General features: G+C 45.8%; 1 protein-coding gene across 3 annotated transcripts in view; it reads right to left on the minus strand.

Moving 5' to 3' along the window:
* Positions 1 to 505: 505 nt before the first annotated feature.
* The window catches only part of BCL2L14 (BCL2 like 14), a 37,337-nt gene continuing 16,582 nt past the window's right edge, over positions 506 to 21,260 (minus strand). For all 3 annotated transcript variants that reach the window (XM_019451983.2, XM_019451984.2, XM_019451982.2), the window contains 5 exons: positions 14,872 to 15,308; positions 10,188 to 10,361; positions 8,066 to 8,136; positions 5,700 to 5,966; positions 506 to 938 (listed from right to left, as the gene is read on the minus strand). In XM_019451983.2, coding sequence (XP_019307528.2) covers positions 900 to 938; positions 5,700 to 5,966; positions 8,066 to 8,136; positions 10,188 to 10,361; positions 14,872 to 15,301 — 981 coding nt within the window. In that variant the 5' untranslated portion in view covers positions 15,302 to 15,308 and the 3' untranslated portion in view covers positions 506 to 899. The remainder of the gene's footprint in view (positions 939 to 5,699; positions 5,967 to 8,065; positions 8,137 to 10,187; positions 10,362 to 14,871; positions 15,309 to 21,260) is intronic.

Below are 21,260 nucleotides of genomic sequence, written 5' to 3' on the forward strand. Positions count from 1 at the left end.
GCAGGCTCCGGGCTCTGAGCTGTCAGCACAGAGCTCCATGCGGGGCTCAAACTCACGAACCGTGAGATAATGACCTCATCCAAAGTCGGATGCTTAACCGACTGAGCCACCTTGGTGCCCCATGTAAGATAGTCTTGACAGTGGTCTTTGCACGTGTTTAACAGCTACTAATCATTACACTACCACAAAAAAAATAAAGAAAATTTCAGAGTCCTTGAGAAATAGAGGTGGGGTCTCTGAGATTGCTGAGGGAGGTAGAAGTAATAATTTTCTGCCAAATGGAAGTTTTTCAAACTGCCAAAGCATTTTTCTAGGGAAGTGAGTCAAAAGGCAGACATGATAATATATCCCCAAACTAGTGGATATAGCAGTGAACTCAAGTCTCTTTGAACTGCATCTACCAACATCAATAGCAACATCTTCCTAAAAGTAGGCTTGAAACAACGTCATTATTAGGCCATCCCAAGTGTAGTTTAAAAAGAAATGGTACTAGAAAACCAAAGAGTAAACACATGCACAATTTATCATTTCGCCCTTATGAGATCAGCAAATATCTGTAACAAAATTTCCCCAAAGCAGCCAACAGAGGCAAGGTGACTGTCTCTGTTCTGAACATCTGAAAGGAAAATTACCACTTGTCTTCCTAGACTTCCTCCCACACTCATTGGAGAACCTGGGAAACATGGATGTCACTGGCCACACTACTACATTCTATGAGCTGCAGACAGACAAGGCCTCTCTCCTCAGGCCTCTGGATTCACAGGAACAATGACTTTGAAAACTTCAGTGCTCCCTCTGCCTTGTACATGTTAATTTTCTCCCATAGTCTATGCTGAAACCAATGTAGACAGGATCCTAGCTGGATAATGAGTATTCCAGATTACAAATCTTCTGATTTTTCAGTCTACTTCTTCATGTGATATCCCAAGCACTTTTTCCTAGAGGGGAAAAAGAGAAATAGATTCACAAAATTCCAAGTTTAATTCACTGTTGAACTGAAAACATAAACCTGTTAACTCTGCTCTCTTGTCCCAGGCATGACCCGGGTTTCAGAGACTATGTTAGGGTTGGGGGGAGGTTTGGAAAGATGACCAGCAGCCTTGGTATTCAGGAAAGGAAAACATATGTGAAGGACTTAGGTTACACACCCAGGGCTGATAGGCTAGATGGGGAAAGGCTTTGATGCTGTATTTAAAATTCAAAAGAGTTAAAAAAAAAATTCAAAGGAGTAGATATTGGAAAGTTGAAGATTATGGAAAGTTGAAGATTATGCTCTTTGCAAAGCTCTGTGAAATGGATGAAGTTGTAGGAGCACAGGGTGACTATTGGAACAGTCCTTTACAATGAGGAAAAATGGCCAACGGGTGAATTAAAATCTCATGGGAGCTAGTTTAGCATGTTTTTTATTTTTTATTTTATGTTTTTTAAGTTTATTTTTGAGAGAGTATGCACGTGGGGGAGGAGTAGAGGTAGAGGTAGAGATAGAGATAGAGATAGAGATGATAGAGATAGAGATAGAACTAGAGAGATAGAATCCCAAGCATGGTGCCCAACTCTGGGGTCAAACCCATGAACTGTGAGATCATGACCTGAGCCAAAACCAAGAGTCGGACACTTAACCCACTGAGCCACCCAGATGCCCCTAACATGTTTTTTAGATACAGTTGTTATTCTTTCATTTGATTGATTGATTGATTGATTGATTATGCTAAGAGTATTGGCCGAACATCTATGATGCATGTAGAAAGAATGGGAGTGTTGAGAGACAAGCATAAAATACATAAATCTGCCCTTGTGTTTACAATTTCGTTGGGAAGATAGATGTACTTGCAGGAAATGTGAAACACTGGGATAGTTAGGAACCCTGGAAAACTGGTGCATAGGAATCATTTTCCTCCTTCCCTACCACTATAAGGACACCCTGGAGTGCCACCAAAATACCAAGAGCCAATGGAAGTCCCTAGAAGCTTGCCACCCAGTGTCATCTTTCTTTCTTGTGCTTGGAGACTGAGCACAGGTGTCCACATCTCCTTCACATTTTCATAACTCATATCAACTTGTAAATATTCTTTTATCAACATCCTCCTTCTTTATTTTTTGCAACTCCTCTATCAGCCTTGGAAAAATTATAGTCCTTTCTCTCTCATTCTTTTTCTTCCCTCTTCCAATTTCCAGCCACATGCTCCAAATTAAACCTAACTGTGGCCAAGACTTAAAATTCGGATTTATGATGACCTGGAAAAGTAAACTAATAAATTACAAATGATAAGGAACAATGTCATCAAATTCTGAAGGCTTTGAAAATTCCCTTTATTATTTCTACCAAAAATCCATCAATCCTCTCTAATTAAAACTGTTTTTCTCTCTAACACCAGCAGCCAAATTAAAAATAAGTAAATAAAAATGTATTCTTTTTTCTTTTGTCTTTTAATTTGCTTGCTAGAATTAGAACCACCATTTTTTTCATAACAGATTTGTTGAAATATATCACAGAGTTCATCCTTTTAAAATATATAATTCAGTGGTTTTTAGTAAATTCACAGAATTGTGCAACCATCACGTTTGGCTGATTTTAGAACATTTCCATCACACAAAAAGAAACTCTTTATCCATTAGCAGGCACTCCCTATTCTCTCTCTTCTTCTCTAATCTGTCTCTGTGAATTCACCTATTCTGGACATTTCATGAAAATAGAATCTTACAACGTATGGTATATGACCCTTTTGTCTAACTTTTACTTAGCATAATGTTTTCAAGGTTCATCCATCTGTTCCATTCCTTTTTATGCCTAAATAATATTCCACTGTATGGACATACTGCCTTTGGTTTTGCTATTCACCATTCATCACTGATGAACATTTGGGTTGTTTCCACTTTCAGGCTATTATGCATAAAATGAATGCTGCTATGGTCATTTATGTACAAGTTTTTATGTGAACATTTGTTATCAATTTTCTTGGGTATATATCTGAGTGGAATTGGTGACTCTATGTTTAATATTTTGGGGGAATTGCCAAATTGTTTCTAAAAGGGAAAATTTAGAATTCAACCAGCAGTGGATGAGGGTTCACATTTCTCCACATCCTCACCAACATCTGTCTTTTTTATTTTAGCCATGCTAGTGCATGTGAAATGATATCTTACTGTGGTTTTGATTCACATGTGCCTAATGTTGAAATGAAGATGTTAAGCAAGCATCTTTTCATTGCATACTGGCCATCTGTATATCTTCTATGGAGAAATGTCTATTCAAAATTGGCTTTTGTCTTTTTATTGTTGAGTTGTAAGAATTTATTCCATATTCTGAATACAAGTTCTTTTTCAGATATATGATTTGGACATATTTTGTTTCATTCTGTGTGTTGTCTTTTCATTTTCTTGGTAGTGTCCTTTGAAGCAGAAAAAAATTACTTATTTTTTAAATTTGTCTTTCTTAAGATATTTATTTGCTAAATACTCTCTACACCCAACATGGGACTCAAACTCACAACCCCAAGATCAAGAGTCACATGCTCCACCGACTGAGCTGGCCAGGTGCCCCTGAAGCAGAAAAAATTTTAATTTGATGTAATCCAATTTATTTTTTCTTTTGTTGTTTGTGCTTTCGGTGTAGACTATTTTTTTTTTTTTTCACAGAACACAGTTGGCATTTCAGCTGCATTAACCAACTACATAGACTTTTAGTCTATTTATAGACTGAATAGAACTGGCCCATGGACCCAGTTGATACTTACAATCTTTTTGGAAAAATATATTAACAAGACCAAATTATATTTTGAAAAATATATTTTGGAAAAATATATTAACATTAACCAGGATGATTCTTTCCTGTATGTAATTATAGTGCAGATATGAAGTGTTGTAAGAAGTCAGAGGCTAGTGAGGCCCTTAAGCTAGAGCGGTCAGGAAAGGCTTGGGGACAGAGGAGGGACTTGAGGGGGTCCTGGAAGAAAGAACAGTTAAAGCCAAAATAATGTCGAGGCATCTTAGCATGAGTTAAGGCAGCTTGAATTTAGAATACTTAAGAGCCTCAGTTGTTCAGATCAGCCCCTTATGGCTACCATATCTGGTGCAGATGTGGAAAATAGAAAGGAACAGAAGACTAGGTAAGCTTAACAGGCAGCCACTAAAGACCACAGCGGGCACTTCAGTCCCTTAGCAAGATCAGCTCTGCATTCCTTCTGGAAACCAAGAGACCAAGAGTGGAGGCCTCAGGGTCATGCTGACCATGGTGGAGCAGACTCAAACCCACTATCCTTGCTCCATTCTAGTGGAAAGAGGACTAAAGATAATGTGGGACAAAGGCCTGTGCTTCCAAGAAGGATCTGAACAGACAAAATAAAGTGCCCTGAGCCTATGGATATTTAAAACTATGGGCTACACATTTTGGAAAGGTTAACCTTGGGAGGCCATCTGAGTATGGCAGCTTTAAGGAAATCTCAAGGAATGAGGATAAAGGATGGGGTTGGTGGGGAGGGGGGGGATGTTGAGTCTGAGGCATGGTGGTGAAGATGTCTGTTTCGCCTGATAGCAGGTAGTTAAAAACAGATACATATCAACAATAGCCAAATTATGGAAAGAGCCCAAATGTCCATGGGCATTGGATGAATGGATAAAGAAGATGTGGTATATATGTACGATGGAGTATTACTCGGCAATCAAAAAGAATGAAATCTTGCCATTTGCAACTACATGGATGGAACTGGAGGGTATTATGCTAAGCGAAATTAGTCAGAGAAAGACAAAAATCATATGACTTCACTCATATGAGGACTTTAAGAGAAAAAACAGATGAACATAAGGGAAGGGAAACAAAAATAATATAAAAACAGGGAGGGGGACAAAACATAAGAGACTCTTAAATATGGAGAACAAACAGAGGGTTACTGGAGGGGTTGTGGGAGGGTGGATGGGCTAAACGGGTAAGGGGCACTAAGGAGTCTACTCCTGAAATCATTGTTGCACTATATGCTAACTAATTTGGAAATAAATTTAAAAAATAAAAAAAATTTAAAAAAACATACAAATTTGGGGCACCTGGCTGGCTCAGTGGGGAGACCTTGTGACTCTTGATCTCGGGATTGTTGAGTTCAAGCCCCATGTGGGGTGTAGAGATTGCTTAAAAAATAAACTTCATTTAAAATAAAACAAAACAAAACGATACAAATTTAATGGTTTGCTTTTTGCTTTGTATCAAAATGTCCCTGTCAAAATGGCTGGGTCCAAGCAGCAATGACAAAATATCATGAACACTGTGTCTCTCTCTGCCTGTCAGCAGCTAAGAGAACAAGGAAGTGTTTGCCTCTCCTTGTCTCACTGCCAGACTTGGGTTGCTTACAAAATTTGTGAAAACAGAAATTATATCTAAACATTTTATATCTTGACATCTCTTCATTTCCTGTTATATCTGACCAGTCCCCCCTGGTCCAACACACATATCCCATGTACCCTTTGGGAGCCTAGTAAATATTTATCGATGATGAAGATAATCACTAAAAATAGGATCCCATCACTGGGATATATCTCTTGCCACTCAACTTCTAAATCCATGAGAACTGCCTCAAAGACGTGTTCCCTTCACTTAAAAAAAACAAAAAAACAAAAAAAAAAAAAACGAAAAAATGAAAAAAACCCCACAACTTTCCATTCTGTCTCCTCTGAATTCTGGGAAGGTTCATTTTGAAATAGGATGCACTTACCCATCCACCGTGCTGCTGGACCCAGGGCGAGAAGTTGTCTTTTAGGTACTTGGTTCCAAAGCCCAGCACCCTGTTCATAGGGTGATTGTCGATAGCAGTGAGCTTGGCCGTGACGTCTATTGCAAGAGCAGCCTTAAAGCCCTGAGCTCTGACCTCTGATTCTCCCCTGGTGTCCACACCCCTTAGGAACTGGTCTGTGATGATCTTGAAAACAGGGTAGCACAGCTGGTCCTGGAAGCTGTTCATTAAAGCCTTGTCTTTCTTTAACTGTGTACAAGAGGATATGCATTTAGTACAGCAGCCTGGCCCCGTGAAGCCGACTCAACAGTGGGCCCCTGAAACACCCAGTGGAAAACCTTGGCTCCAACTAAGAAGTTTCTTAGTGAGCAAGGATTAAATGTTTATTTGGAAATTCTATCTTTGACGAATGATAAGCTAAGCAGGTTCTCAACAAACATTGTTTCTACAAGGGATATCCTGGGGGATGCATCAGATGCTATGTAAAGATTTCGGTGGAGCAGCGTCCTTTATGTGAGCCCAGCCCACCCCCCAACTTCTGTGAGACACGGGAGCCTGTCTGTTTTATAAATCTGAAGCAAGAATGACTAATGTCCTCTACACCAAGAATGGACCCCTTTTGATCAGCGACCCAGTTGAAGAAGCTAGACTCAAAACCCCAGTGGGCAGCCAGAAGCCTGGACTCTACCAGAATGGTCGAAGAATCAAATGCCAGAAAGAAACACTTCCATGGAGTACCCTGGCCCCTCTCTCTTTGCTCCTTTGGGTTGCACCTGCCTCTGGCATCTCAGGAAGGTGCAAGATGAGCCTGCATGTGGTCTCAGGGATGAGGGGCTTTGCAGGCACTCTGCAGCCATGGGGTTGGGGGGTAGGGGTTAGGGTTAGACAGAGTCACTGTCCCTCTCTAGTAGGAACTCACACCCACACAGCAAAGTCAGACCTTCTGTGTATTCCTACCAGAGTCCTCTACTGGGGAAACAACCATGTTTTCTGCATAAATAACATAAAGCGTCACCCCAAATCATCAAGAGCGTGCATCAAGCAAAGCGAGATCTTTTAAAGTGGTAATTTATGGGATGAAAAGGAAAGCGTCTCTCTTTAGAGCCACAAAGGTCAGCTTCGTACCACTTCCTGTCCCTTGCCTCCCTGACCTAATGCAAGTCACTTCTTAGGGAGGCTGGGAAGGAGGTTGCCATGAGAGCCACAGCGTCTTCAAGCTGTAAAGAGTCCTCGAGGATTCGAATAGGTCCCTCCCAGTACAAGGACTGCACTGTTGGCTGGTTATTGGCATCTACTGGCCATTCTTCTGGTGACAGGAGGCTCATTCCGTCACAAGGCAGCCCTGAGTGCTAGAAAGTTCATTCCTAAAATGGAGAAAATCAATTGCCCCATAACTCCTATCCATTGATGTTAGTTCCATAGAAACATAGGAGTGCCCTCAAGTCATGTACCGTATTCTATTTTCTTTCTCTGCACCCCAGTTCATCCTCTACTTGTGGACTTGAAGCTCACATGCCCTCCCAGTTACCATCCTCTGCACACACTGCTGACAAAGGCATTGAGGGAGGACCCACTGAGAAGTTGGGACTGGGGTAGAGTGGCTGGCCACTTAGTGTTGTTTCCCCTCCTGCACAAGCCGCATGGGGCCTGACTTCCATCCACTGATCGTGGCAGGACAAGGCAAGGGGTCCACAGGCCAGTCCCTGACTGACCCCAGAGGCTACTCAGCAGTCTGTGGGTAACGGCACAGAATTCTGGGGTCCTGCTCACCAGCTCTGTATCTGAAGACACTCTCACACTTTCCTGACGGGAATGATGGGTCTTGACTTCTAAATGGCAGGAAGTAAGTCCAAAGTTCTCCAAGTAACACTAATCCGCCTCCCCGGCCAAATAGCTGAGAGAGACCTTGAGCAGAGAACAGTCCAGCCACTCTCGGGGGAGATTTTGGGAAGGACTCCAGCCTTGGAGCAGGCGTGGGACATCGATATCCAGACTGCAGGGCAAATGCAAGAGTCTAAACTTCCCCGAGGATCAGTTACACGGGGAACCAGATTCATAATTCTATTCAGCAAATTTTAATTTATTGGTGTCTTTTCTTGCAATAACAAAGTTACATTTTTCATTTCCAAAAATTCCAGGGAGGCTCCAGAAGGTTTACTTATGTTTTCCAAAGTGATTCATTTTTGAGATGCTGCCAGCATGAAGAATTTGGACTCCAAGGGAAATAAAATTTAGGACTAAGTGGAAACCAGAACTTGCAAAGGAATACAATCTGCAGTACGCTTCCATTCTCTGTCCCAGTGCGTGGGCACAGAAAAGAAATCACATTAGTTCAAGAAGCTCCATACCTCTCTTTCCAACTGATCCCCTGAATATTTCAGCAGCTCAACGATTTGGGCTATTATTTGCTCTTCTCCATCTGTCGGGGGAAAATTCCAGTTATTTCTTTTAAGAAGAAAAATCATCTTAACTTTTTTTTTTTTTTTGCCCCCAGGGACAATACTTGTAGCCTGGTTAGGGACTGAGGGAGACATGTGCTTTGTAATTCTCAGCAACTTAACTCTTACCTTCCTTCGACTGATGGGGCACAAACCACTCCAGCTGCCCTCTCCTACAGACCCCTCCTTTCCTTTCTTCTTTTTTCTCTCAGCGCCCCGCTTCTCACCATGAAATGCATCACTTTATTTACTGTAAGAATGTCGTTGACGATATTGGTTCCACGACCCATGGTCCTGTCTCTGAAGATGTTTAGGAGAACCTTCTTTTTCGTTGGTAGGATTCTCCTGAGCAGATGTTGCTTTTCCCATATGGACACCATAAATTCCAATTGGTCATATTCCCCCTTTGTGCTGCTAGAAAGTACAGAGCCGAATTTATGGGCCCCAGCTAAGAGGGGGTACGGTCTTCCTGGCTTGCATTTTGGGAATTAAGCTCATTCCTAAACCCACCTCTATTTCCCCGCTAGTGCATTCTTTTTACATTATCTTTCAAATTGATTTATTTGATTAATCTTATTTACTAACATGTATACTTTGCATGCTGTCTTTACAACAAAGTGAGGTATAAGTAAATACACTTATGGAGTGCTCCCACTCCAAAGACTAAAATGGCAGGTAGAGAGAGAGACGGCTCCTGTTGGTATGTACGTGGGAATGGGGGACGTGGAGTATGATTTTTCTTATCTCAAAACATGCTAACCACCCAACATGAGGAAAACGGTCATGGCTACGGAACAGAATCCACACAGAGAAACGCCAGTTACTGATACAGGAGTGCTTTTCATTGATGGCACAATCTTTGAAGTCATGGAGTCCTCATGTGTGTTCCAGATAAGAGGGAAGGAGAGGCCAGGAAATTAATCCAGCCCATCACCTCCCAGGAAGGTCTAGCGAAAGGCAAGGGAAGTGGGGGGTCTGAGCCTCAAATCACCTGGGAGGCACCAGCACGCGGGTCTCCGTGGCCCGTGTGTAGGTAGTTTTTATCTGCCCCTGTAGCCCCTCTCTCTGGGAGTCACTGTAACAAGGGCCGGCATTTCTCACGTGCACAGAGGAGACGAGCATCAGCCTGAGGCTGGTTCAGGGGCAGCTCTCCACACACAGGGGATCACAATAAGGTGGAGGCACTTTTTAGCACACTCAGAGGGGCCTCTTCTCTTCCAGCCCCGGAAGGGGTAGTTTGCGGTCCCAGCAATGCGGCACGAGACAGGCGACATCACCGCTCCGCTTGCAGGCCAGGCAGCCGCCGCCACTTGCGCCTTGTACTTCGGCTACTGCAATCCTGGGGCCGCCTCCCCTCCGTCCCACCCCTGGGCTGGAGTTTGGGGAAGGAGGGCCACGAGCAGAGACAGTCGTCAGTGATGGCAAGTGGGACTGAACTTCTCTTCCTGTGGCACGTGGTTGTGCTCCCGTTCAACTCCAGAATTCCTGCACATCTGCTGGGAACTCCTGGTCCTCGCTACGGCTGTGGCTTTGGTGACAGCTGACCCCCCCCCCCTCTGGTCACTAGTTCTCGCTTCTGCTACACGTGGTGTGCCAGACCTGGTGTCTGACAACGCCCTGCTGTTTCACAGGGCCACGTTGTAAGTCCCTGGGCCCGTGCTCCCTCCGCAACCTGGGCATTCCCGGGAGCAAACCGGCCCGCGATCGTCACCCACAGGATTAAATCCAATAGCTCATCTCCCTCGGTGGACAAGGTTGAGCGGCCGCTTCGTGCTCCCCCGCCCCCTCAGCAGGAGGCTTTGCAGTTAGCACTGAGCTTGGCACGTTGCTTCGGTCTGTTGGCGCACTGCCCTTGCCTGGGCCGGTCTCAAGAGCTAAAGGTCGGGGCCTCCAGCAGCCTGCTGTCCTGCCCTCGGCCCAGGGCAGCAGACACCCCTAACTGCAGAGCCCTGCGCTGACCGAACCCACGAATGCATAGCTCTGCCTGGCGGACACCCGGCCAGACGACCCAAGCACGTGGAAGGGGGTTTACCTTTCTTACCACTGGGCGCTGGAAGCTGGAAGCCCTGGCGCTGGATGAACGGATGGACAAAACTGCCTTTGGACTTGCGGCTTGCCGCCTGGCTGTGGACCTCGTCGGCTGGGGGCCAGGAATGCACAATTTCGGCAACGCGGTTGGCAATGGAAACGACTTGGGGGTCCTCAGCTGAAACGAGACCAAATGGTGCTGAGCGGCCCTTCCCAGAAGAACTTGGTCTAGCTCATCGGTATGCACGGTCGCCCGAAATGAAAAGCCCAGCCTAGAGGGAGAGGAAGCTGCCGGGGGACGTGTGTGCGGGGGAGGCCATTCTTCAGAAAGCTCTGGCAGTTGCCTGGCAGAGGCTGGGATGGGGGAGGAGCGCACAGAGGAATGATTGCCACCTTGAAACAATTGCCCTTCTGCACCCTCTTTTTGAAGTCTTGCAAAATTAGGGTCCCCTTTCCCCTTTGCAAGGGAAGAAACACAAAAGAAAGTGCTTAGTTCTTTGCTTGAGGGAATCCTCATTATGCTTTTATTTTTATTCTTTTTTTGGGGGGGGAGGACATTCTTTATATCTTGGGAGAGCTGGCCCCTACGTGCAGAGGAGGGCATTCAAGAGTTTGACAAGCCTTTGGGGGTTGGTCACTGAGGAAAGAGAAATATCCCTGCTCTCAGACCATATTCATTACTCAAGCCCATTATCAAGTCAACACTGAACTCCCCTTGGTCTTAAAGTGACACGTCTTCTCTCTCCTCCTGGTCTAATGGGAAACATCCAATTAACGCTGATAGGTACACCAGGGGACATAAAGTGCAGTCCACGGCTTTCAAGAATTTATAATCCAGGAAAAGATGTATGTATTTGCACACATTACTATAGAATAAAGCATGTGGGGGCATGAAGGTTTAAATATCCTAGCCCCCTGAATTAAAGGCCCCCTGAAGGTCCTAGCCTGTGAAGGGACGAGTCAGCTCTGCTTTTCATCAGGGATGGGGGGTGGGGTGGAGCAGGTGGTATTGCTGAGTTATTTGGGACTAAAATTTTCATTGTTGATTTGTCGCTAAGTTCTTAAGTTTTAGAAATGTGTGCAGCTCTGTCTTTGATGCCCTACGGAGCCCAAGTAGTATTTGGAAAACGTTATCCCATTCACACACTTGAAGAAAGCAACACAGTGGGGTTTGGGCCAGAAGGTTGGGGTGCCCAGAGGAATTCCTGGGCTTTGTAAATGAAGATGGCTAAGAGAGGCATAGCCTGGGTCCCAGGAGGGATCCTGTCCCATGCTTTGACATCCTACGGAGCTGCCAATGTGACTTCTGACTCTGTCCCTGGATTCCTCCACAGTATGGGAGTTTAGTGCTCCCCCTTCACCCTCTGGGCATCACTGGAAGACCATGGGAACTAATGCTTTGTCCACAATGCCTTCCTTAAAAAAAAAAAAAAAAAGGCATAATGGTTTCCTTAAAAAGCCGTATTTTTCATGTTTGGTTCACAGGGTTCAAAAAGAGATAATAAGGAGTGAATTGAGAGAGAAGTATTAGAGAGTCAAGGAGAGAAGGATGGATGCTTTTCCTTCCCGTTTTAACAGCCAAACCAAATATATACTTTCCACCTTATTGCGGCCCAACCAGCCTCCTCTCTTGAACGCTGGCCACCATGGCCCCTGACAAGGAAATGGCAAGAGGCTGGATCCCAGAGCCTCTTGTATCTGGGAGCCTTCCCTTGTATCGGCAGAAGATGGGGATTTTTTTCCCCCTCTGTAACCTCGTGCGGCCTGTCTGGGGTGATCAGCGCATGGCTCTTCTACCAGAAAGCCACACTGTGCCCATCTTGTACTTGAAGGAGGCAGACAGAGGCCCCAAAGGCTGTCCCTCCTTATCCCCCAGCCCCCGTCATGTGGCAGGGCGATCAGGAGACCGCTGGCGGCCTGGGAATACCCAATCTGACTCACCTGCTTACAGTGCATTGCTTTCTATGAATTGGTGGGCACGGAGGGAGAGAGGCAGGTGACATTCGTGCAGGGAAAAGTATGAGCAAGTACATTTAGACTCAGATGAACCAGCTCTAGCTAAGATGCCCATTTTATTTCTTTATTTTCTTCCAAGTTTGTATTTAAATTCTAGTTAGCTGACATATAGGGTAGTATTGGTTTCGGGAGAATTTAGTGATGGATCATTCACATACAACACCCAGTGCGCATCCCAACAAGCGTCCTCCTTAATAAGATTCTCATTAATTAAAATAAATACCTAAATTTTAAACTCTGAGAAAAAAAAAAAAAGATTCCCTTCTTGTTGGAGTCGATCTCATCCGATAGGCAAGGGGGAATTGGATGGGGGTGGGGAGAGGACAGAACGGCTGCCCGTCCTTTGGGGTCTATTTTTGGGGGAGGTGATGTCACTATAAGGAGAGCGAGAGAGCACAGCCGGAGGACTTGGCATCCAGCCTTTGGCCTGAGGCATTTGTTTTGTGGATGCATGTATTTATTTATCTTAAAGTTTATTTATTTATTTTGAGAGAGAGAGACAGCACCAGTGGGGGAGGGGCAGAGAGAGAGGGAAAGAGAGAGGATCCCAAGCAGCCTCCATGCTGCCAGTGTAGAGCCCGACTCAGGCCATGAGACCATGAGTAAACCGAGAGTGAGATGCTCAACCGCTCAACCAACTGAGCCACCCAGGCACCCCCTGGAGGCATTTGTTTTAAAGAGAAGGGGCAGGGTGTTTCCCTATGGTTGAGACTGCTACTTCCTTCCCAGAATCCATTTTCTTCTGCCTTAGCAAGAGACCCCTGAAATGTCACAGGCAGCAATGGGCTCAGCTGCACAGACTACATTTCCCAGCCTTCTTTACACTAAAGAGTGGCCAGTGAGATGTAAGAAAAGTTGAGTGCAGTTCCAAGAAAGCTCTCTAAAACGGAACTGAATTATCTAGAAAAAGACACCCTTTTGTTCCCCGCCCCACCTCCCACCACTTGCTTCCTCTTCTTCCTGCCTGAAATGGAGAGATGATGGCCGGAGTCTCAGCAGCCACTTTGGAATATAAGGTGACTTTGAGGTTGGAAGTTACTAGCCTAGGGATGGCAGACTAGGAATCATTCCACATTTAGCGAATCCTAGCTGTGGACAAACAAGGGTTCACGGGTCAAAGAACCTGGGTTTGTAGTTTCTAAGATTGGCACTGACGCCATTTTTCTACTTCCTAAGACCTCTTGCTTCTAGACTTTGATCTTGGGACGTAACCTTACAGTTCTGACTTAAGCCTGGGTCCGGGTCCTGGAAACAGCAGCGAGGGCTAAATTGTGAACTTCAGTTAAAAGAACCCAGGTGACACCAGCTGCTAAGCTCTGATTTATGCGTGGTAAAATAGAAGTAGAACATGAGACTCTCTTGAGTCACATCCGATGAAAAACCAACAGACCACCCACGTAATTGACCAAATAAGAAAGCGGGCAAGAGAAGTGTTGGAAGGGAATATACACCGAGTCTAAGTGTCTACAGCAAGGCCTCCTTGGGAAGTGACCGTTTCTACTATTTTAGAGCTATCTATGTCTATACAAAGATCTTAGAATTTTAGTAAATAAAAAAGGTCAAATGACACTTCAGTGTTATCAAAATACAGAATGTCATTTGTCTCAGGAAACCAGAGGATTAAGGTCTGTAAAAAGTGCCCCTGTCTCTCGGAAAAATCCAGGGGACAGCCAAGCAGAAAAGTCTATGTAGGTGTGTCCACAGGGTTCTGTATGCTCCAGAGCTCAGCTACCATCCCCAGCGGGAGCTTGTTGTACCCATGGCAGGGGGGTGGGGTGCAGAGAGGAGGAGTTCCCCAGATAACCTCACCCCCAACTTCTCCGGTTCTAAAATTTTAAAGTCCAGCGGGAAATAAACGTTTCCTTGATCATCGTGAGGGATAGAAAACGACCCAGCGGGGGTTGATTCTCCAAGTAAGCCGGGGACGGTCACACCGTTTTAAAATTGAGACATTACTGCCACCTGTTGACTAATTATTGACAATTTACCCCAGCCATCAAGCCCAGCAGGAGTGGGCGCTTCTTTTAAAATGTGGGCAGCGGGCACTGGGCACTGCTGAAAGGGAAGAAGATACTTATGCCGAAGCTTGTTGATGGAGGGTAACTGTATGCTAAGGCCCTTTGTGAAAATGTTCCATTGTCCTGAGACAAATGACAAAATGTATTTTGTTCTACTGAGGGGAAGGTTTTGTCAAAATGCTTCTTCGTGGTGTGTTTTCTCCCCACAGAGGGCCTTATACTTTGAAAAGTATTTTTGCATGCAGCTACCAGATCTTTCCATCCACCCTAAGAGGTAGGGAGGGTGGGACACCCCAATGTACAGATGGAAACAGAGGCCCAGGGAGGTGAGTCGGCTTACCTCCAGAAGTGTGGCAGTCTCAACCCCTGTGTAGGGCTCCTTGGCACAGAGGATCGGGAGTTTGGGCAGCAAGCTTATTTATAGGCAGTGGAGCCAGAAAACCTGTTCTGTCACCCTTTGCTGCCATTCTCTTACTTCCTGCTCGGTCTTGAGAAAAGCAGGGCAATTATTATTGAATATTAATAAGTGGGGAAACTGAGGCACAATGGCGTGCCCTCCCTCAGCCCACATTACCAGCTGGGAGGAGATGGACCACCAGACACACAAAGAAGGGGAAGATCTTGTTGTGGGAGAGAAGAATCCCCCAATCCTACCTTCATGCTCTCTGTGCTGTCCCATGTTAGAAAGGGACCTAGCCCTTGAATGACTGGGACCGTGAGGCTCTGGTATCGCCTGACCCTCCAAGCGGGCCCTAGGCAGGCTCTGTTCATTTTCCTCCTTCTCTACCACTCCAAAGAGTGCTCTCCAAGACGACTTTTTCTTGCCCAGGTTTGTGGCCTGCTCAGGGGATGGGGAAGTTCTCCAAGCCCATGACACTTGTGTCCACGAGTCGTTTGCTGGCCAACTCCCCAGTCCTCTCTGGGACAAACTTCTTGTTCTCGGTGGCCTTGGGGAGGAGGCATCCGGCGGGTTCTTGAAGACGTGGTGTTTGGCGTAGAACGCCAGGATTTTGAATTCTAAGCTGTTTGGGTCGTCATCGTCCAGGGGGATCTCCTCCAGGTCCCAGGCACTGGTGGCGCACATGGCGACCCTGCAACAACAAAGTCCACACGTGTCCTTTGACCTGTGGGTGCGCTACTCTCTGTAGGTCCAGAGAGGTGGGTGGAGTGCCGCGAACGTTCCTCGAGCACCTGTTCTTTCCACGCAGAGAGGCAGGGAGGCATCGGACGCGGAAAACGCAGGGTTCTTTCTGAAAGCACAGCCTCAGAGACAAGGGAGAGAGAAGGCACAGAGACAGCTCCACACGAAGAGAGCGGGCGAGGAGCCAGATCAGAGGTGCAGGTAGCCAGTGCGGGGAGGGGGGTGGTGGGGGTGGGGAACACCTGCCCAGAGAGGGCAAGCGAAGCCTCTAGGACACATAGAGAGGGTTCACGCGGGTGGGTGGGTATGGGGGCTAAGAACAGGGTGGGCAGAGGGCAGACTGTGGTGGAGTTTAGGATGTATTTGCAGAGTGGCGAGAGGGGTGACAGACACATGTAGGCGCTTTGTGAGCAGCTGAGGTTGAGGGATAGAGGGACAGTAAGTGAAATGGCAGTGGGGCCAACTATGGGGGCCTTTGAACCTGCGGCTAAATGCTCTGCGTTTTCTCACTCTGATCAGTCAGTACTTCCCAAAAGGAGCCTGAGACCTGAGACCTCAGAAGGCAGTCAAAGGACTTCCTGGGGAGGGTAGTTGGGCAAAGGGGGAGGCTAACTCAGGAGGGAAATAACTGGGGTCTCTGACCCTTCCCATCCTCTCTTCCTTCTTCCTTTACCGTCTCCACTGGCTTGCATAGGTCTGCTTCTACCTCCTGCCATCTTGGGATCCCAGGTAAGACCCGGGGGCGCCTGGGTGGCTCAGTCAGTTAAGCTTCTGACTCTTGGTTTTGGCTCAGGTCATGATCTCATGGTTCGTGAGTTCGAGCCCTGCCTCGGAGCCTTCTTGGGATTCTCTCCTTCTCTCTCTGCCCCTTCCCCGCTAGAGCATGCACTCTTGCATGAGCGTGTGCTCTCTCTCTCTCTCACTCTCAAAATAAATCAATAAATAAACTTAAAAATATCTCATTTGAAAAAAATCCTGCTATTTTTACAGCTTTGAAGAGCACTGATGGAGGCAGCAGGGAGCTTTTCAAAGATTTGGTGGGAGAGTGATGTAGTCACTGGCAGGTTTTGGGAAGATCAATCCGAGCACTAAGATGATGGAATGGAAGGATTTCATCTTTATTTCTGAATGAATAACTGGACATGTATAATAAAATGATTTTCTCCAATTAAAGCTTTCATGAAATATCACCTTTTTTGGTTTCCTGCTAGGAAATAATTTCATTTTTTAAAAAATGTTTATTTTCGAGACAGAGAGAGAGAGAGAGAGTGCTCCTGTGCATGAGCAGGGGGAGGGGCAGAGAGAGAGGGGAAGAGAGACTCTCAAGCAGGCTCCGCACTGTGAGCAAGGAGCCTGACACGGGGCTCGAACTCACGAACTGTGAGATCATGACGTGAGCCGAAATCAAGAGTCAGACACTTAACAGACTGAGCCTCCCAGGCGCCCCTAGGAAACCATTTCTTTTTTTGCAAATAATATACTCTGTTTTCTTCTGTTAGATGTTAAGGACTACATTTTCCATTTTGTTCCTGATGCCGGAAAGTGCCGTCCTCCCATCTCATTGGATTACAATTTCTTTTTTCTTTTTTTTTTTTTTAACGTTTATTTATTTTTGAGACAAAGAGAGACAGAGAATGAACGGGGGAGGGGCAGAGAGAGAGGGAGACACAGAATCGGAAGCAGGCTCCAGGCTCTGAGCCATCAGCCCAGAGCCCGACGCGGGGCTCAAACTCACAGAGTGTGAGATCGTGACCTGAGCTGAAGTCGGACGCTTAACCGACTGAGCCACCCAGGCGCCCCTGGATTACAATTTCATAGGCAGCTGCTGTACTAGAAAACAGCACGGGCTTCTCACTCTGACAATCTGGAGATTTAAGCTTAACTCCTGGCCTTCCAACTGACTAGCTGTGTGACCTGGGACAGGTTACTTCACTTCTCTGAACCTGAGTTTCATGTAAGTAAATTAAAAATAAGAAATCATCTTGCAGGGATATTGTGAGGGTATAAGATAATGTATGAGAAGTCCCACCAGAATCTGACTCAAAAATGGTGGCTATAATTTTTTTGTCTAGTACAACTGTTATCCCCCAGGCCCTCTGACTCTGTTCTTGAGGTGGCTTTTAACCATGTTCCCTTCCCTCCATGGTCCTACTTAGGCATGGAAGCTGATGATAATAAGTAAGCTGTGGTGATATTCATGGGATCCACCGGCCTATCTATTCCTCCTTTTCTCTCCACTATTTCCTCTTCTAGCGAGACGAACTCACAAAGAAATGGGACCCTAACCGCAGACAGGGTTTGAGGCAGTGAGACAGGGTACAAATAAATTGTCTGGAGGCTGATGGTTGGGGCTGGCTCAGCTTCTAACGTGCAATGTTCTTGGACAAGTTACTTAATTTCTTTGGTCCTTCGTTGCCTCGTCCAATATTCTCTAACTTTTCCCGAAGGTTCTACTGTTTGAAGGAGGTGTTGTGGCTGAAATATCTCCCCTGCCTGCCTGCCAGTGCTTCCTCTTTCCACTTTTGTTTCCTCTCTTTTATTTGTGAGAGGCTGGTATAGAAGCCATTCATCTGAGGAAAGGCCCCTTGGCCTGAGAGAGCAATGGCCCCTGTCTGGGTGAGTTCTGACAGAAGCGAGGCTGGGAGGGGCTGCAGGGGGCTGTGCCAGAACATCAAGGTGCACATGGAGGGGACAGAAATGGATTTCCCAGGGTGGCCAAGGAAGACTTGCTAGATCTGAACTGCCTCCTACACACACAGGCGTATTTACATGACTTCTGAGCTCCAGACACCTGCCTCAGGTAACTGAACATGAGTAAAGCTTGAGAGCTGTGGCGTGAGGTAGGGGTCAGAACCACTATGCTTCCTCCTCCCTTATGTTTCCTCATATCCCTGTCCTATTCCAGGCTTTGACAATCTTTCTTCCCTCACCATCTCCCAATTTCACAGTCACGTGATGCACCACAGTGAAACTTTTGCTGTCTGGAGTCACTTCAACAACTCCACAACGCACATGCTCCTTCCCGCTGCTTCTCCACCTTTGTCTCCCCCCGCCCCCCATATTCCCGCCCTCCCCCGCCACATGGTCTCAAAGGTCAACTGTTTGCCTCTTCCTGGTACGGTGTTAGCCACCCCCCCAAGTAGGATCCTTTCCCAAGTTTGTCTAGATGTATTCTTTCCTCCTCAACAGAATATAAACCCCATGAGGGCAGGCATGTCTGTGTGCTCTTTTGTCTCAGCCCCATGCCCAGTGCCTACAATAAAGCCTGGAGCAAAAAGGCACTTGACAATGGCTTGTGGAATGTTTTTTCCTATTTGGAGACAGACTGGGTTCAAATCCTGGCTCTGCCACTAGCAGTCATGTGACTTGCCTCCATGCCTCAGTTTCTCATGTTTAAAATGGGTGTGATGACAGTACCTATTTCATACCGTTTTGGAGATTGAATTAGTTAATATTTGTAAAGCATTTAGAATAGAACTTAAGTGTTTGAACAAGTGCCTGGATAAGTCTTTCATTAAAGAATATTTATGAAACTCACTTTGGGCAATGCTGCTTTAGTTAAGCTCCAAGGGGGTTTCAGATGGCATGGGGAGGTTGCGGCATTTGCAGTGAGGAAGAGAGATTGGAAAACTGCTTTTTCACTTATTGGTAAAGGGTCTGAAGCGAATCACTAACCTCTCTGAGGTGTTGTTTTCCTATTTATAAAATATGACTCATATTATCTAACTCATTGACCATGTAGGAGGACTAAATTACAAAGTGAAAATCCTTAAAACAAGTGGTGGTCCATACAAAGTAGTGGTTTACATGCTGGCTTCTTGATTTAGAGAACCTAGGTCACATGCTGGGTCTTCTGCTTATGAGCTGTGTGACTGGGCGCATTTCTTAATTTATTTATGCCTCCATTTTCCCATTTGCAAAATGGGGATTAAAAAAAAAAACCCTACTTAGGGGCCGACTGGGTGGCTCAGTTGGTTGAGTGTCTGACTCTGGATTTCAGTTTGGGTCATGATGTCACAGTGGTCATGAGGTGAGGCCTGGACTGGAGTCGAGCTCTGCACTGGGCACGGAGCTTACAGAAGATTCTCTTTGTGCCCCTTCCCCTTCTCGCGGTCTCTCTCTCAAAAAACAAAACCAAAGTAATGAAACAAACAAACCCGCTTTGTCAAGTTTGTATGTGGATACAAAGAATTAGTGTGTGTAAATCACTTAAAATAGTGCATGGTAGATGATAAATGTGCAAGAAATATTGGCATTATTCTTTATTACAATTATATTATTTTAATAGGTTACCTTTTTGTAAATAAATATTAGCGTTTATAAAAGCAACCTCATCAAATGCAGCAATCAAGAAAACTAGTGACATACAAATATTTGGCTTAGCACAAAAGCCACCCTTTTATACACATATATATGTATATGGTGTGTGTGTGTGTGTGTGTGTGTGTGTGTGTGTAAAGTATATATTCTGTAAGATATGAAGACTGGAACCTGGCTGGCTTTCCCAGCACGAAGCACCATGCCTGACACATGTAAGTTCTCTATGAATATTTGATGAATGAATAAAAAATGATTATAGAACTGCCAGATAAAATGCAGGACATCCTATTAAATTTGAAGTTCAGATAAGCAAATATTTTTTAGTATAAATATGTCCCAAATATTGTATGGAACATGCTTATACTTAGAGCAAAGTATTTGTTGTTTATCTGAAATGCAAACTAAATTGGATGTCTCGCATTAAAAAAATTTTTTTTTGATGTTTATTTATTTTTGAGAGAGAGAGACAGAGCATGAGTGAAGGAGGAACAGAGAGAGAGGGAGACACAGAATCCGAAGCAGGATCTAGGCTCTGGGCTGTCAGCACAGAGCCCGACGCGGGGCTTGAACCTACGAACCATGAGATCATGACCAAGTCGGACACTTGACCAACTGAGCCACCCAGGCGCCCCTGGATGTCATGCATTTTTATGCAAATCTGGCAACCGTATGCATGTAAGATGTTGAGAACTGAGGTAAAAGTAAGTGACTGAGATGGACCAAGGGAGAGAGTGAGCAGCCTGAGAGGAGCAGGAGAATAAGCCAGAAAGAGTGAGGCAAGAGCAGGATAGGTGGTCAGAACTGGGAGAGCCCACTTGGTGTGGCAGGAGGCGAGCTCAGGCAACAGCCCAGAGCTGGACTGTGTCCCGAGAGAAGTGATCAGGTTTTAAAATGGAAGCTTCCTTTTGAATTGGGCCGCTCAGGATGGCTCTGGGCAGGGAAGGCACTCAGGTCCTGTGGGAACTATGTCCTGGGTGGGAGAGTGAGCCCTCTCCTCAAGCCATACTATGCTTCTGAAGAAACCTGCACGTAAGTTAAAAAACCCCAAACCTTTCTAACGTAGTGGGACGACTTTAAAATTGTGTGTGTGCATGTGCACGCATGCGTGTGTGTGCGCGCGCGCGTGTGTGTGGCACTGATTGAGAGAAGTGGGGTCTGACCTCTTTACGAAAAGAGTTTGCTAGATGCTGACTCAGGAGCAAGAGCAGAAAAGGGGAAAATTACTGAGGTCAAGATGGAGCACACAGTCTTTCCACGTGAAAGAAGAGATTTTTGTCGTGTTACAAGCTAGAAAGGGACGGAGCCCTTGGCCCAGCCAAAGGGCAAGTCTGAAAATGAGAGAGAAGCCGAAAGCATCACAGGGCTCAGGTATTGGCCCAGATGAGGCAGCCCTACGGTGGGGCGGGGGGGGGTATTGGAGGTGGGGAGTCTGTGACCAGCGCCCGCAAAGCACTGGGCTAAAATAAAATAGTGGAGACATGAAAGTGTCAGTTCAGACACGTTAAATGCATTTGACAAGCGTAGGGTCTTGCCCTCTACTGATCCTCATTGTAAACGAAGGGAGAGCCGTTAACTTTATAGC

The sequence above is a fragment of the Panthera pardus genome, unplaced genomic scaffold (genome assembly GCF_024362965.1).
Source record: "Panthera pardus isolate Hobbes unplaced genomic scaffold, ASM2436296v1 HiC_scaffold_6, whole genome shotgun sequence".
NCBI classification, from domain to species: Eukaryota; Metazoa; Chordata; class Mammalia; order Carnivora; family Felidae; genus Panthera; species Panthera pardus.